Source organism: Bufo bufo, chromosome 3, assembly GCF_905171765.1.
Source record: "Bufo bufo chromosome 3, aBufBuf1.1, whole genome shotgun sequence".
In the NCBI taxonomy this organism is placed as follows: domain Eukaryota; kingdom Metazoa; phylum Chordata; class Amphibia; order Anura; family Bufonidae; genus Bufo; species Bufo bufo.
The window spans coordinates 80,546,369-80,559,893 of record NC_053391.1 but is presented as its reverse complement, the minus strand read 5'-3'; the positions used below and the strand labels follow the sequence as shown (position 1 = coordinate 80,559,893).

Sequence of the window (13,525 nt, the reverse complement as noted above, 5' to 3'; positions counted from 1 at the left end):
TAGGGACCTTCTGATGTACAGGCGCTGTCCACACATCTCTACTGTATACATGAGACTTTAGGCTGCTATGTCTTTATAGTTACTTATTTTATTATTTTAATATATTTAAATGTAATGTAATGTAAAAAGTTCTATGATTGAATGATAGTATTAAAAGTGTTTTCTGAGATTTATTTTTTTACTGATGACATATGATCTGATTGGTGGGGGTCTGACACCCGGAACTCCCACCGATCAGCTGTTTTGAGAAGGCAGCTGCGCACCTGTGAGCGCCGCTGCCTTCTCACAGCTCACCAAGCACAGCGTTGTACATTGTATAGTGGCTGTGTTTAATATTGCGCTAAGCCCCATTCAATTGAGCAGCTCCTAGGCCACGTGACAGATAAACGTGTCATCACATGGCCTGGGAAAGTCAGACAGCTTATTGACAGGGACCTATCCTCAGGACACGTCATCAATATCAGATAGATGGTAGTCTGACACCACCACCGATCAACTGTTTGAATTGGTCACGATGCTATGGTGAGCCCTGCAGCCATTTCTTAGGTCATATGACCTCATGTTCATCAGTCACATAGCCTATCCAAGCTAACAAAGCTGAGATGAAATACCAAGCACAGGCAATATCCCGTGGATGGCCTTGTGCTTGGTAAGCTGCGAGGAGACCACTGCAGTCACAGAAGTGCTAGGGCCTCCTACAACAGCTGATCCATGGGGGTGCAAGAAGTTGTACCTCCACTGATGAGATACTGAAGACTGATCCTGAGTATAGGTGATCAATAACAAACAGCCAGAAAATCCCTTTAATGTTTCAAAATGCATCCTTGCTCTGAGCAACATCAGCAAACACCTGATTTTGCTGAGATAGCATTGTCTGGTAGGGCAATTTCCCTGCTGAAAAAAATGTGGTATTACATGGTAGACTTTCAGAGGAATGGCCATTCATGTAATACAAAAAACAGCTTGAGTCCACATGAATAGGCACTACTCTTGCAGAATTATGGTTCAAACACAGGGACCCCCTCTATGACATCAATATGCCCTAATAGTACACATGGACAGGAGTTGCCTTCATAAGCAGGGCCGGCCTTAGGTGTTCAGGCGCCCTGTGCGAGCTAACCTTGTGGCGCCCCCCCCCCCCCCCAAAAAAAAAAAAAAAAACACTGCCTGTTGCTGGCATCATGGCATAGGCTGGCTGACTATCCAACCAAGTAGTTACCAGCCCGCACACCCCAAAGGCCCGTGTGATGTTATACTTCCCTACTTCGTGAGGAGGTGTGCAGCGCCGCGCAGGCGCACAACGACAGGTTAGGGAAGTTTCACAGCAGAGTGCGCATGCGCCAGGAGCCTCGCCGGCGGTTAGGGTAGGGAAAAACTATGGGCCAGTGCGCAGGCGCAGTGATCAGATGGATGTTCTCAGCTGGACACCGGCCGACACTGCGCATGCACCGGGAGCCTCACCAGCGGTTAGGGAAGGGAAAAATTACGTACGGGCCAGTGCTTTTTCCCTACCCTAACCGCTGGTGAGGCTCCCAGCGCATGCGCAGTGTCGGCCGGTGTCCAGCTGAGAACATCCATCCGATCACCGCACCTGTGCACTGGCCCATAATTTTTCCCTACCCTAACCGCCGGCGAGGCTCCCAGCGCATGCGCACTCTGCTGTGAAATTTCCCTAACCCGTCGTTGTGCGCAGTGCGCCCCCCCAATATAATAAACATTGGCGCAGTGCGCCCCCCCCAATATAATAAACATTGGTGGCGCAGTGCGCCCCCCCAACACCCCAGTATGATAAACATTGGTGGCGCAGTGCGCCCCCCCAACACCCCAGTATAATAAACATTGGTGGCGCAGTGCGCCCCCCCAATATAATAAACATTGGCGCAGTGCGCCCCCCCAAATTAATAAACATTGGTGGCGCAGTGCGCCCCCCCAACACCCCAGTATGATAAACATTGGTGGCGCAGTGCGCCCCCCCCCAACACCCCAGTATAATAAACATTGGTGGCGCAGTGCGCCCCCCCAATATAATAAACATTGGCGCAGTGCGCCCCCCAATATAATAAACATTGGTGGCGCAGTGTGCCCCCCTAACATCCCAGTATAATAAACATTGGTGGCGCAGTGCGCCCCCCCAACACCCCAGTATAATAAACATTGGTGGCGCAGTGCGCCCCCCCCAACACCCCAGTATAATAAACATTGGTGGGGCAGTGGGCCCCCCAATATAATAAACATTGGTGGCGCAGTGCGCCCCCCCAATATAATAAACATTGGCACAGTGCGCCCCCCCAATATAATAAACATTGGCACAGTGCACCCCCCCCAATATAATAAACATTGGTGGTGTAGTGCGCCCCCCCAACACCCCAGTATAATAAACATTGGTGGCGCAGTGCGCCCCCCCTCAATATAATAAACATTGGTGGCGCAGTGGGCAGTGCCAATGAGGGTTAAAAAATAAAAAAATGATTAACTCACCTCCTCCAATTGATCGTGTCCTGTTCTTTCTTCATGACCTGTCAAAGGACCTGTGGTGACATCACTGTGCTCATCACATGATACATCACATGATCCATCACCATGGTAATGGACCATGTGATGAGCTCAGTGACATCACCACAGGTCCTGAAGAAAGAACAGGAGACCGGCAGCTACGCGATCAACTGGAGGAGGTGAGTTAATTTTTTTTATTATTTTTTAACCCTCATTGGCACTTCCCACTGAGCCACCAATGTTTCTTATACTGGGGTGTTGGGGGGGGGAAGGGGGGGCGCAATGTGCCACTAACGTTTCTTATACAAATACAGGAGGCGGGTGCCGGAATAAAATAGCCGACACCCGACCTTTGTGACAGGGAGCTGCGATCAGCGGCAGTTAACCCCTCAGGTACCGCACCTGAAGGGTTAACTCAACTGCAGCTGATCGCAGCTCCCTGTCATAGAGGTCGGGTGTCGGCTATTTGATTCCGGCACCCGCCTCCTGTATTTGTATTTCGGGTCAGTTTTCTTCATTGGTGGCGCAGTGGCCACAGCTCCTCCTGTCTCTCTTCTTATTGGCAGCGGCGGGGGCAGCAGGCAGGTCAGACACAGGGGAGGAGGAATCAGGTCAGACAGGGGAGGGGGAGATGGAGGGGGCGCCCCGAGGGAGAACACAAGTGCAGCCTCGCCTGCCGCATATTACATTGCGAGCTGTCGGCCGCCCAGCGCCCCTGTTGCTATGGCGCCCTGTGCGGCCGCACAGCCCGCACACCCCAAAGGCCAGCCCTGTTCATAAGACATGATTATATATCATTAATGTAGAACAGGCTATATACACTATATCAATAGCAGTAAAACAGACTCCTTGAAACTGCTGATTAGTGGGGGGTGCCAGGAGTCGAATCTGATATTACTTGCCTATTCTAAGGATAGTTTATCTCAATATTAAAATCCAGGACAACCCTTTTAATCCACTGTGAAGGCCACTATTTCCTTCATCTAAAATCTCAGGAAAATGTATGGTTACTTCTGCCGGTGACAAATGCCATACTGTCACAGTGGGGAGTGGGGGAAACTCCCCACCATACAATGAGGTGAGTATATGGGAATACAACTAGGCCTGGATGCCGGGATCAGGGGGCCCCTGGCAGAGCTGCACACTGACTAGTGATTCCCCCTCCGGGAAACCTTGACACTCCCTTCTGGAGGTACAACAGACAGGGGAAATGTCTAGCAACCATGCTGGATTACAACACCAAACATACCAGACATGGAACACCAAACTAGACATTACAACACCAACCATACAAACCACACCACACATATACGAGGGGTAGAGAAGGGAAGGTAAAGACATAGGGAACATAGGGGAGACATCATGGTGACATTGATGTCTAGCTAGGAGGCCCTCCCACTGGACAGATGGTATCTCCAGTATAGGAGCAGCACTCCAGCTCACACAAAGGCTGAAGGGCAACTGATCTTAGACTCTAAACACCACTATATGAAGAGAAAGGAGTAGGCACCAACATGTTGCAACAACAACACGTTGCCACAGGCATCAGCATGCTTGGCAACCGCGCAACGGCGAACACAACAGAGGCCGTGACACTCCCACGCCTCAAAGCCCTCCCAAAGCGAAAAGGGGAAGCTAGGTGGGGCACCCACAAACAACAGGGGGGAAAAAAAGTAGCAGAATCAGCGTCAGTGCAAGCAAGTCTCCCCAAGACTGCCGCCAGCACGCCGAAACCACTAACAAGGAACCGGCCAGCCAGCCAACAAAAAAGCTCGGAGAGACCGCACCTAAAGCTGTGTCCACCTCAGACACAGTTCACACAGGAACCACTGAGGATAGACGAAGAGAGATTCCCACACAGGTAACAGTTCACACAACAACGGAAACACCAGTCACTGTTAACCGCACCGTTAACAGAATCTTTCTTTTCACCCTCCCTCCGGAGGACAAGCATGCGCGCCAGAAAACGGCAGGAGACACATGCTGAACCCTCTTCCGAAGCCAAACGGAGAGGCCACAGCTAGACATACTGTCACGTGGGGAGTGCGGGAAACTCCCCACCGTACAATGAGGTGGGTATATGGGAATACAACTAGGCCTGGATGCCAGGATCAGGGAGCAGGTTGCCCCCGGCAGAGCTGCACATCAACTAATGATTCCCCCTCCGGGGAACCCTGACACCCCCTTCCGAAGGTACAACAGACAGGGTAAGGGGTAGAGAAGGGAAGGTAAAGACATAGGGAACATAGGGGAGACAACATGGTGACATTGATATCTAGCTAGGAGACCCTCCAACTGGACAGATGGTATATCCAGGATAGGAGCAGCACTCCAGCTAACACAAAGGATGAAAGGGCAACTGACCTCAGACTCTAAACACCACAATATAAAGAGCCAAGAGGCCACACCCAGGACACACTTAGATCCCCACCAGCTACATAATTAACCCCTCCGACACCAGACAGGGAAGGCCCCAGGAGAAAGGAGGAGGCACCGACATGCTGCAACAACAACACTTTGCTGCAGGCAACAGCATGCTCGGCAACCCTGTCATGGCGAACACAACAGAGGCCGTGACACATACATAGCACTATGATCAAAATTTGATCCTGAACTCTTTTTTTACATCTATCTATATACTTGATTAATTGCTTATCATTGTAAAAAAAAGCTGACTAGGTACAGAATATAAAGGACAATATAAAGTAACCAGATGATAATACAGTACAAAGAACATATAGGTACGTACAATCAGGGCTTGTTTCAAACTCAAACTTGCGGCTGTTGGATCCATAACCAGCAGCTGTCCGGGCCCGAATTTGGAAAATGTATGTGGTATCAGGCTTAAGACTGCTGATGGTCACGTTGGTACCTCTGGCTCTCAGGATGGTGTAGCTAGTTTCCTGTTCCTGCTTTTGGAAACAAATATTTTTGTTATAATCTATAGTAAAAAAAAAATGCCTAACAGTTACTATCACTATACTCAGCAAAGGCTGCCACCTTTGTGCTTTATAAGACTGTAGCATGAGAACGTAACTTTCAAGTCCATAGGAAAACTCCTCATTGTATGCCTCATATATGATCCTCTTGGTCGTACAATTTTTTATATGAATTCCTGTATGTACAGTTATGGTTTTCAGCTGCTTGTTGGACAGCATATCTAACATCTGAAACCTATTATTTTCACCCAGATAGCATTGTTTGAAGTCTGAAATATCTGGTAATTAGTCTGAACCATCAGATAATTTACTTTTAAAGCTGTATCAAGCTTTGTGATGTTTTAATTTAAAAGTCTGACTAAAATTCCACTGATGTTTGATCAGTCCATAAATTCAGCATTTTCTGGAAGTCATAACTTATAAGGACCTACATGTATATGTTAATGTCTTCCATAACTATGGATCTTAAACAATACTCTGTTTTATGACAAGCGTTTAGGACTTGAATCTGCACAACCAATGCAACATAGATCACGCAGCTTAAAGGGGTTCATAATGACATTTTTTATTTGCCCAGAGTACCACAAACGCTCTATATACCTGTTTTTCAGGTCAACACTTCCCTCCCCTGTTCTCAGTATCCCTGCATCCTGGGAGGATGTTTACATACAGAACTTCCTGTTTTCATTAGCTTCCTGTTGGGTTTCTAACTAAAGCTGGCATGATTTGCTCTGTAATGTTTCTCAGGGCTTGCTCCACCTGACACACTGTTCCCTCTGCAGCAGTTATGTCTCCTACCTTTCTCCTCTCAATGTTAGATGGAGCAAGCCCTGAGAAACATTACAGAGCAAAGCATGCCAGCTTTAGTTAGAAACCCCAGGAAGCTGAAGAAAACAGGAAGTTCTGTATGTAAGCATCCTGCCAGAATGCAGTGATGCTGAGAACAGGGGAAGGAAAGCACTGACGAAAAACAGCTACATAAGGAAAAATATCACCTCTAAAAAAAATAAAAAAATTACATGAATCAGTAAATACATTAAAATATGCAGATTCTGTAATTTTTTTTTGTATCTTTCTACTCACTTGCATTCCCTAGTGTGCCTCTGAGTGCATGATATGATAGAGAGGACTCCTAGGACTTTTTCATCAGGATGGAGAATTTTCAGGCCCACAACGGGGGAATGAACGTGAGTAGAAATCTAAAAATTATAGATTCTCAATTAACCTCTTTTAATCTGTAGCTTAGAGGGTGTTGGGAGTTAGAATCTGTCATACCCCTGGTATGTATATTTTGTAATTACTTTTATTCTCCAGGAAATAAGAATTCTGGGCACCTTTTTTTGGAACTCTGTGTTGATACATTCCTCTGTTATTCTTCCTGCAAATTTCTGAATACCTACTGCATACTTTTGCCACATTATACTCAGTAATAAAGCAGTATGCTCTAAAACGCTCCGTAGTGATGGCCAGAATTTTATCTTTTTATATATTGGTTAATGCAGGGGCTTTGGCGTTCTTCACCAACAGGATGTTAAAAATTATGAATTCACTTTAAAACTGGCCATGCAAATCTGTCTTCCAAATCTCTCTAACTCAAAGTGAATAGCCACTTCAAAAAGCAGCAGAGGGTGACTGCCCACGGCTGTGTTTCAACAAGGCTTAGAGGGGCTGTGTAGGCATGATGTCCTACCCAATATGACATCAGACGTGAAGTTGCCTCTCCATCTCTGAAGTCAGACCAGGCAGGAGAATATGTCTCGGCAACCCTTTTAAAATATCCAGTCAGATATAAAAAATAGTTTTGCAATGGCTTCTAGTATTCCCATTTCAGGGTTATTCCCCAAGTACATGACCCCAAAAATACATGCTACTCATGTCAAAGTCATGTACATAATACATATATAAAAGGTATAAAACAAAACTTACAACAATATATTGTAAATAACTCATCACATAAATCATGCTAACTGTTCTTAATAAAAGAAAGAAAAAAAATCAACCAAAAATGTTCTCTCCTGTAATCAATCCCTAAAGCTAATTTCACACGAGCGAGTTTTCCATCCGGATGCATTCTGTTTTGCGAACAGACGGCATCTGGATTGAATGCTGACCCCTTCATGTCCTATGGTTTGTGCACATGAGTATTGTTTATTACTGATCCTCTTCGGGAAAGATCGCAGCATGTTTTATATTGTCCATTTTTTTACGCAGCCCTTGCCCCATAGAAACGAACGTGGCTGCGTGAAAAACGAAAGGTATCCAAATGCAATGTAATTTTCACTGTTGTGTTGAGTGTTCTTCAGTTTTTCTTCACGCACATGAAAAACAGATGTATAACCGATGCAATCCTGATGGAGAAAAACGGAAACACTGAACACGGACGCAAACAAAACTGATTCATCTTGCTTGCAAAACCATCATTTTTTAACTGAACAGACCCTGGCACGTTCCGCATCACTCGTGTGAAAGAGGCCTAACAATGGTATATAACACAAACACTTGGAAAGCTCCACAGACTTATTCTTGGCCGAAACAATAGAGTTTGTTAACTTTTCGCTGTAATTGCTTTTGCTTCCCCACCTTTTCATAGTACTTGACCTCATAGTCCAAGATGATCCCATTTGGGTGTTCCGGCTCTTGCCAAGAAAGGGCAATACTGTTTCGAGATGTCCGGTCTTTTCTAATTACGGTGACAGGAGACGGAGCTGTGCAGGAAAAGAGAAAATATTTAGGGTTGGCGAGGAGTAATGGTTTGCATACAAATGGCTGTTGCCTATATCTGGCTTTGTATCAAGAGCTAGCAGCTGGGTTATAGCTCTGGTACACTTATCAAGGAGCATGATGGGCCTGGAGACAAATGAACTGACATTCTCTATTAGCAGTGCACTGGTGGCAAGTGAGCAGCTGTTTCTAATATGCTACTAGAACGTAACTAATGAAAACACTTGCGCTATTAAAAGAGTAGAAAATTAATAGAGATCTGTGTGTGCTGGATCTGAGCGTACGTTCCGAATATTGTCAGTGACTCGTGTTTTGATGTGAATGGCAATTCATTTTATATCTTTTAACGTCAACGTGTGCAGAGCTGCGGGAATTCAGATGCCTGTTAATAATTGTAAAGTTATTCATGATAATGGCCGTCCGTAAATGCATACAACGGGAACCTTCCGAAGGGTTTTTATAAACAATTTACTAATGTGCTTTAAAGTGACTTTCATTATTCGTGCGCTGAGACGCGAACAGTTGCTGCTAAATAACATGGGATTTTAATTTTTTTTCTAAAAGGAAAATAATTTCTCTTTGTCCTCAGGCTTGTTTGGAAGTCGTGTGCCTTTTTTGTGAAATGAGAAAAATATCTTAAATTGCTGGGGAAAATAGATGTCAGTCAATGCACAGGATTTTGAAACAGAATTGTGCGGCAGGAAAATACGACAGGAATGACCTAGATAGTCACACGACCATAGAGTGTCCTATTCAATTGAGACTACAGTACGGCGGCTCAGGTGGAGGGGGAAAGCACACAGAATATACATCTAAAAACGACATGAGCGAATTGATTCTAAGCAATGAAATTCGGCTTGAGTTTCACAGAAATTTTGGATTTCAACTAATTTGAAGCCTGTCATTTGACAGATGAGAAGACAGCACAGCAGGGCAGGGAAGATGAAGAAAGAGGATGACATGACCCTGAGCGGGGCCCTGGCATGTCAGCTTTAGCCAATCAGGAGGGATGACACTTATGGTTCATTGTGTGAAAAGTCAATTTTTCCTGAATAGCTATACACTGCAATGGTTTTCTTTTACACTAGCGCACACATTATCTGAATATAGACATTTCGAAAATCCAAATTGCAACAAATAATGATATATTATACGAGGCTCTAATATACAACATTCTAAACATTTTCTGGATCAATATCGTAGATGTATTAATGCAAATCTATACATTAGATCAAAAAGAGGGACAATTATGAAGCAAAGAGCGAGAGAGGGACTTTGGTCAACAATAGGGACTGTCCCTTCAAATGAGGGACTCTTGAGAAGTCTGGACAAGTGTCATAGGCAGACACTATATAAGATCCCAACCAGAAAATCCATGCGTATTCTGAGCTTGTACATTGAGGATTCTGGAAGACAGTTCCGTCGCCGGAACTGCCTGCCGGATCTGTCAAAATGTACGCAAACTGATGGCATTTGTCAGACGGATCAGGATCCTGATCCGTCTGACAAATGCATTGAAATGCCGGATCCGTCTCTCTGGTGTCATCCGGAAAAACGGATCCGGCATTTATTTTTCTTCCTTTTTTTAGCGGTCTGCCGGAACACTCAGGGCTGGATCCGGCATTAATGCATTTCAATGGGATCCGGCATTCCGCCAAGTGTTCCAGAATTTTAGATGGAGATAAAACCGAAGCATGCTGCGCTATAATCTCCGTCCTGAAATGTCAAAAAGACTGAACTGAAGACATCCTGATGGATCCTGAACGGATTGCTCTCCATTCAGAATACATTAGGATAAAACTGATCAGTTCTTTTCCGGTATGGAGCCCCTAGGAAGGAACTCAATGCCGAAAAAGAATAACGCTAGTGTGAACGTACCCTTAGACACAAAATGCAGCTAGTTTGGGGTCAGACAGAGACAATCTTAAGCCACTATTAGACCACACAATTATCATGAACAAACATTCATAGGAACACTCTTTCACAATAATTGGCTCCTATAATCGAGCAGCCGATCAGCCGATGCCTGATTGTCGGCAGCACAACTCCCTGTGTAATCAGGAATGTGCTGCCGATCATCTGTAGAAGAGAATGAGGAATGACCGCAGACATTCCTCCAGCATTCTGTTTGCATCGGCCTCTGTAATCAGACTGGTGCAAATGAGCACCGATGGATTTGTTCTTATCAATCAACGCTTGCAGTTAGTGTTAGATTTAACTAATTGATATCAGCCAGCTATTAGCTCAATTTACATTAAAGAATTCCCAATCACAAATCTCCTACAGTATTAATCCTGGTGCTGATAGTGTACTCGATGTATTTTCTGTGACACAGTTGCACTAGACTCTGTCCAATTGACAGTCCAATTTTTTTTAAACATATTGCATAGTCTCTTAAAAATGCCTCAGTTGATTATAGATTATTGTACCTGACCTGATGTATTTTCCTGCATCACCGTAATTATATATATATATAAATATGTTATTTTTTAACAACTTCTTTCCTAGTTTAAATTAACCCATTGCTTCCTCCTATACTACCACATGCATCTGCCACCACAAAGAAGGGATACTTTTTGGACCATTTTATTTTTATTTTATTTTAAACAGCATAAAACAATAGAGCAGTGTGTTTTTACATAGTCTGGTGGCTACCACCGTCTACCGTCATTTACCCATAATCATATATGTCGCTGTCACTTCGACATTACTAAATGCTGTCTTGGCATTAAAGGTTCTGAAATACAGTCCTAGGAGATCTCAGAGCGTCATACACAACCTTCCAGGGCAATCTGAGTGCTTTCGATTTGGGCTGAACTTATTTCTGTCTGAATCATATCTTCCGGGAGGTTTGTTCAAATCGGACCCAAAAGGAATTTCAAGAAATGTGTTCATCTAGTAAGTACCTTTTTCATTAGTCAGTTAAAATACATAAATATACAGGACAAGGAAAAGCAAGAGTATATGCAACCCTATCTCATCCCAAAACACATTCCACCCATCCCACCCATTGTCCTGACTAACAATACTTAATAATACATTTGTATTAATATCTGTCTCTCTATCTATCATCACATTACCAAGTTCTTTGCTTGGCCTTCACAACCCTACTGCTACATCTTTGGATCTAAATATAAGGCTGAAATATGGAAACTTAAACTTGATGTGTTGAATGTTCTACAAGGACCAACTGTGTGGCTACATGTGCAAGCAAAGAAGCATTACAGATTTCCTGTCACTGTTGCCGAGAAGAAAAGACGGATTTACTGTGAATAATGTCTCAGTCGTTCTGAAGAGCATTCCATTCCCTTTTATTGGATTAGATCTGATTTTGTCTCCTGTCATCACAACACAATTTGTAAGGAAGGTATTAGAACTTTCTTACAAAATGAGGAATTGAAGCAAGTTAAAGTCTGCGCTAAGCTGTAGATTACTAATCATCGCTATAGCTACAGTACCTGCTGTTTTCAAAGGCACCAGCCCCAATGACTCTGCTGTTGTTGGCACAATAAAGGGATTTTAACGGGTATGACATTTTTAACGCTTTTTTTCCAGCATGAATCACAGGATTCAACCTCCAGTTATTGTGTCATATATCTCGAAGAGCAGCATTTTAATTTTTAAGGAATTCACCATTTCTTAAAGGGATATCCTAATATATCTTTATATGGAAAATAAAGAAATGTATTGAATAAGAACTGGAATGTCCCTTTAGAATTTTAGAAATTGTTTAGAAATAAAAGATGCAATGTCATACTCATTGTACTCATTGTAAATGATATATCCTTTTCTGCATATTTATACAAATATGAAAAATCATTAAAACCATCTTTACTAACCATAAATGGCATGCCCATTTTTATTGCTCCGGCGCATTTAAAGTAGAAAAGAAAGTAATATTGTTAATCATCCATACCATGTGGTGTCTACAAGTATGCAGACCTATGCATCTCCATGGTGACAGACTACAATCCAAACCCTGTGTAGTCTGATTAGGCAGTCACCTTCCATTTCTTCCCTCGTAAACATGAGCAAATTGTTTCTAAACTAAGCAGACTACAGAGAAAAAAGTCCTAGGAGACCTCAGAGCGTCATACACAAATTTTCAGGCCAATTGGAAAAGTTTTGATTCCGGTACAATCGATTCAGACTTGAATTGAATTTGCGTACTGGTTTGGCCAAATCAAATCTGAACTGAATTTTGAGCAACTTGCTAATCTATATTCCCTACTTTTTTTTTTTATTGAAGAGGGTAAAAATGTACAATCAGACTACAAATAATGTGTTTGTACTGTAGTCTGAAACCATGGAATCCCATACATTCTTACTCCAGGGGTTATAGACCCTTACTTGACAAGTGTACTCTAAGGGTCCATTCAGACGTCCCTAATAGTGATGAGCGAGCATGCTTGGAAGTCAATGGTTAACCCCAGGCACCCCCTGCTCAGAAGAGAAGAGGGCGTCTGGTTCATAAAAAAAGGTTAGAAATTGATGGAAACCCCATCAAAATGGTTTGGAAGCAGCATTAAGAGGATAGCTGGATTCGTCTTAGACTCCTATTATGTACGACATACAATAGACAACCACACAAAGGCTATATGCCAAAAGCCAGGTATGTGCCCAATCTATCCATGAGACAGATAACAGCCAGCATACCTTACAATGGCAGCCTCGTGCACTAAATATTATTCCAAACCAGCTCTCATCTGACTGAGAACCAGTAAACCTCAAAGTTATTTTGCATCTGTTGGATGGCTTGGGTGGACCTGCACACCTAGATCAATATCATTAGGGTGTCAAAAAACACATGCAAATGAGCAGAATCTCTCATGAACAGCGCCCTCTATTAGTTGCATAGTGTTATGACAAGACTATTCACTTGAGCATGCGCAAGCATGCCGGAACACTCGGGGCCGGATCCGGCATTAATGCATTTCAATGGGAAAAAATGCCGGATCCGGCATGTGTTCCGGAATTTTGGACGGAGATAAAACCGCAGCATGCTCAAGTCAAAAAGACTGAACTGAAGACGTCCTGATGCATCCTGAACAGATTGCTCTCCATTCAGAATGCATTAGGATAAAACTGATCAGTTCTTTTCTGGTATTGAGCCCCTAGGACAGAACTCAATGCCGGAAAAGAATAACGCTAGTGTGAAAGTACCCTTAGTTTTACTCTAAAAATTTACAAAAATATTGGCACATTTAAGCCACACCCCCTTTCTGAAGAGCCAAGCCCTCTTGTCGGACTAGGTGTGAAAAGGTTAGAAAAGTGTCTAAACACTTGATAAACGCAGTGCAAAACATGTAAGCCAGTTTTAGTTTTTTTTTTGGCGGAAATTGCTCCAAAAAACAGGGGCATTTTCATTTGTA

General features: G+C 43.6%; 1 protein-coding gene across 2 annotated transcripts in view; it reads right to left on the bottom strand.

Moving 5' to 3' along the window:
• The window catches only part of EPHA3 (EPH receptor A3), a 371,911-nt gene that overhangs the window by 93,268 nt on the left and 265,118 nt on the right, over positions 1 to 13,525 (bottom strand). The window contains exons 6-7 of one of the 2 annotated variants that reach the window (XM_040423262.1): positions 8,013 to 8,137; positions 5,243 to 5,405 (exon numbers count right to left, since the gene is read on the bottom strand). In XM_040423262.1, the coding sequence (XP_040279196.1) occupies positions 5,243 to 5,405; positions 8,013 to 8,137 (288 nt within the window). The remainder of the gene's footprint in view (positions 1 to 5,242; positions 5,406 to 8,012; positions 8,138 to 13,525) is intronic. The other variant, XM_040423263.1, reaches the window with a different exon arrangement.